The sequence below is a fragment of the Leptinotarsa decemlineata genome, unplaced genomic scaffold (assembly GCF_025532065.1).
Source record: "Leptinotarsa decemlineata unplaced genomic scaffold, Ldec_3_MD MMD2_tig00078360_RagTag_RagTag, whole genome shotgun sequence".
In the NCBI taxonomy this organism is placed as follows: domain Eukaryota; kingdom Metazoa; phylum Arthropoda; class Insecta; order Coleoptera; family Chrysomelidae; genus Leptinotarsa; species Leptinotarsa decemlineata.
Window position 1 is genome coordinate 753,811 of NW_027412727.1, and position 2,562 is coordinate 756,372.

General features: G+C 37.3%; 1 protein-coding gene across 1 annotated transcript; it reads left to right on the plus strand.

Annotated features, from left to right (window-relative positions):
- The first annotated feature begins 368 nt into the window (after nucleotides 1-368).
- LOC141487062 (uncharacterized) lies at nucleotides 369-1,022 on the plus strand. Its single transcript, XM_074185865.1, has one exon. The coding sequence runs from the start codon at nucleotides 369-371 to the stop codon at nucleotides 1,020-1,022; it is 654 nt and encodes a 217-aa protein (XP_074041966.1).
- Nucleotides 1,023-2,562: the final 1,540 nt, after the last annotated feature.

Sequence of the window (2,562 nt, forward strand, 5' to 3'; positions counted from 1 at the left end):
GCAAGGAAAATATATCAAAGTTGCTGGAATGCACCGTTTGTATCAAAAACATTACTGGGATGGGTAGTACATGGCAGATACCCCCAGGGAAAAGTTGCTGATGAATCGTCTTCAATATTCCACGTTTAGTCTCAAGAACAAATTGATGAAGATATTCACAATCTAGTGAGGGACTCGTTCAAAATTGACAATTTTGGTATAAGAAGCCCGGAAGAAAATGGAAGATCTAAAAAAGATGATAGGGCGTTAAAAATAATGGAAAATACTGTTAACCGAGTTGGAAATCACTTCGAAATAGGTCTACTGTGGAAGAATGATGACGTAACACTACCTGATAGTAAAGCAGTGGCACTTAATCATCTAGAAGTATGGAGAGGAAAATTGATAGAAATATAGGTTTTGCGAAAGATTATGGCGAGAAAATTGAAGAATATTTGACAAAAGGTTACATTCGGAAGCTTGATGTTACTGAAGCAGAGAAAGGTGGTCCTAGAACCTGGTATGTACCCCACTTTGGGGTAACTAATCACTATAAACCGGGCAAATTGAGACTGGTCTTCGATGCAGCGGCAAAATCGAATGGGGTCAGTATTAATGATCATCTTCTACAAGAACCAGACTTATTACAAAATCTGAAATCAATTTTGTGGAAATTTCGACAGAAGACAATCGCATTTTGCTCAGATATTCGAGACATGTTCCACCAAGTTTTAATTCGAGAAGAGAATTGCTCAGCCCAGCGCTCCTTCTGGCGAGGAATGGATAGGTCCAGACAACCTGATATTCATGAAATGAAGGTAATGACATTTGGAGCAATTTTTTCAAAATTTCCAGAAATAGCCAGGGCAATAATCGACAAACATTATGTAGATGACTACCTGGATAGTGCAGAAACAGAAGAAGAAGCAATTCAACTGATTCTGGAAGTTATAAAAATCCACGAGAAAGCCGGATTTGAAATACGTAATTGGATAAGTAATTCTCAGAAAGTGATTGACAAAATTCCTGTGAATCTTCGATAACCAAATCAGAAAAATCTTAGTACTTTTACTCAAAAATCTGAGAGAGTATTGGGCACAAAAATCTTGAACAGAACCAAGATTCTCACGAAACGAGATGTTTTGAAGATATCTGTATTTGACCCGTTAGGTTTTTTGTCTCCACTGGTCGTAAAATTTAAAATTTTCATGCAGAACTCATGGAGGATTAGAATAGGTTGGGACGATGAGTTATCCACGGAAATGAACACAAGATGGAAACAACTCCTAGACGAATTGACAAAAATTAATGAAACGAGTTTACCTAGATGCTATGGAACTGGATTGTATGAAAGCAAACAAGTTGAACTACATGGTTTTTGTGACAGCAGTGAGAAAATTATCTTTCGTAAATGCTAAATCAAGAGTGGCACCTATGAAACCGATGACCATACCCAGATTGGAGTTACAAGCCGCGGTTATATTGAGCAGACTCATGAATACTATCAAAAACAACATTGAAATACATATTACTTCAACTCATTTATGGACAGACTCAAGAATTGTCTTGCACTGGATACGTTCCAAATCTGAAAGATACAAAACTTTTGTATCGGTGAGGATTGCGGAAATTACAGATATCACTAACATATCTGACTGGCACTGGTTCCCTAGAGATGAGAATGTAGCAGATGGAAGTAACAGAGAAGATAATACCGCGAACAAAAACGAATGGCTCACAGGGCCGAACTTTCTGAAACTTCCTGAATATTACTGGCCAAAAGAGACATAAGAAGAAATAGAAGAAATTGAAATGGAAATGAAGAAATGACAGTTACATTAAAATACATGTATCTGCCAAATATCGGAAGATTCTCCAAATATGGAAGGTTAGTAAGAACAACTGCCTGGATATTTTGCTTCATGAAAAATTGTAGAAAGGGTACGAGGAATACGACGAATTTAGATGCGGAAGAGTTAGATGTTAGATGCTGAGAAAGCTCTGATCAAGTATAGTCAGGAAGTCAACTTCTTTCAAGAAATTTCAGTTTTGTGCAATGGGAAACCTATTGAAAAATCAAGCCGAATATATACCCTCATGCCAATACTTGACGAAAAAGGTATTTTGCGAATAAAAGGGAGACTAGAAAATGCTGAAGGCTTGAACTATTTTCAAAAACATCCAGCGATTCTTGATCCAAAACACCGTTTCACGAAACTTTTTATTGAGAGCTATCACATAAAATTTGGACACCAGGGACAGGAAATCATTATGAATGAGCTGTGTCAGAAATTTTGGATTTTAAGAAGGAGAAGTGCTGTCCGAAAATGCAAAAGTTCTTGTTTCTTCTGCAAGAAAAGGAAAATTCAACCCCACGTACCTGAAATGGGTCAGTTACTGGAGTGTTGTCTTCAAAGTTTTGTCAGGCCATTTACTATCACTGGAATGGAGTACTTTGGGCCAGTATCCGTAACAATTGGCAGGAAACATGAAAAACGCTATGTAGTACTATTTACCTGTATGAGCGTACGAGCGATTCATCTAGAAATGGAAAATTCATTATATAGTAAATACAGACTCCGC

Bases quoted from the DNA above. Each gene is read 5' to 3' on its own strand.
- LOC141487062 (XM_074185865.1), top strand. From the start codon at position 369: ATGGAGAGGAAAATTGATAGAAATATAGGTTTTGCGAAAGATTATGGC.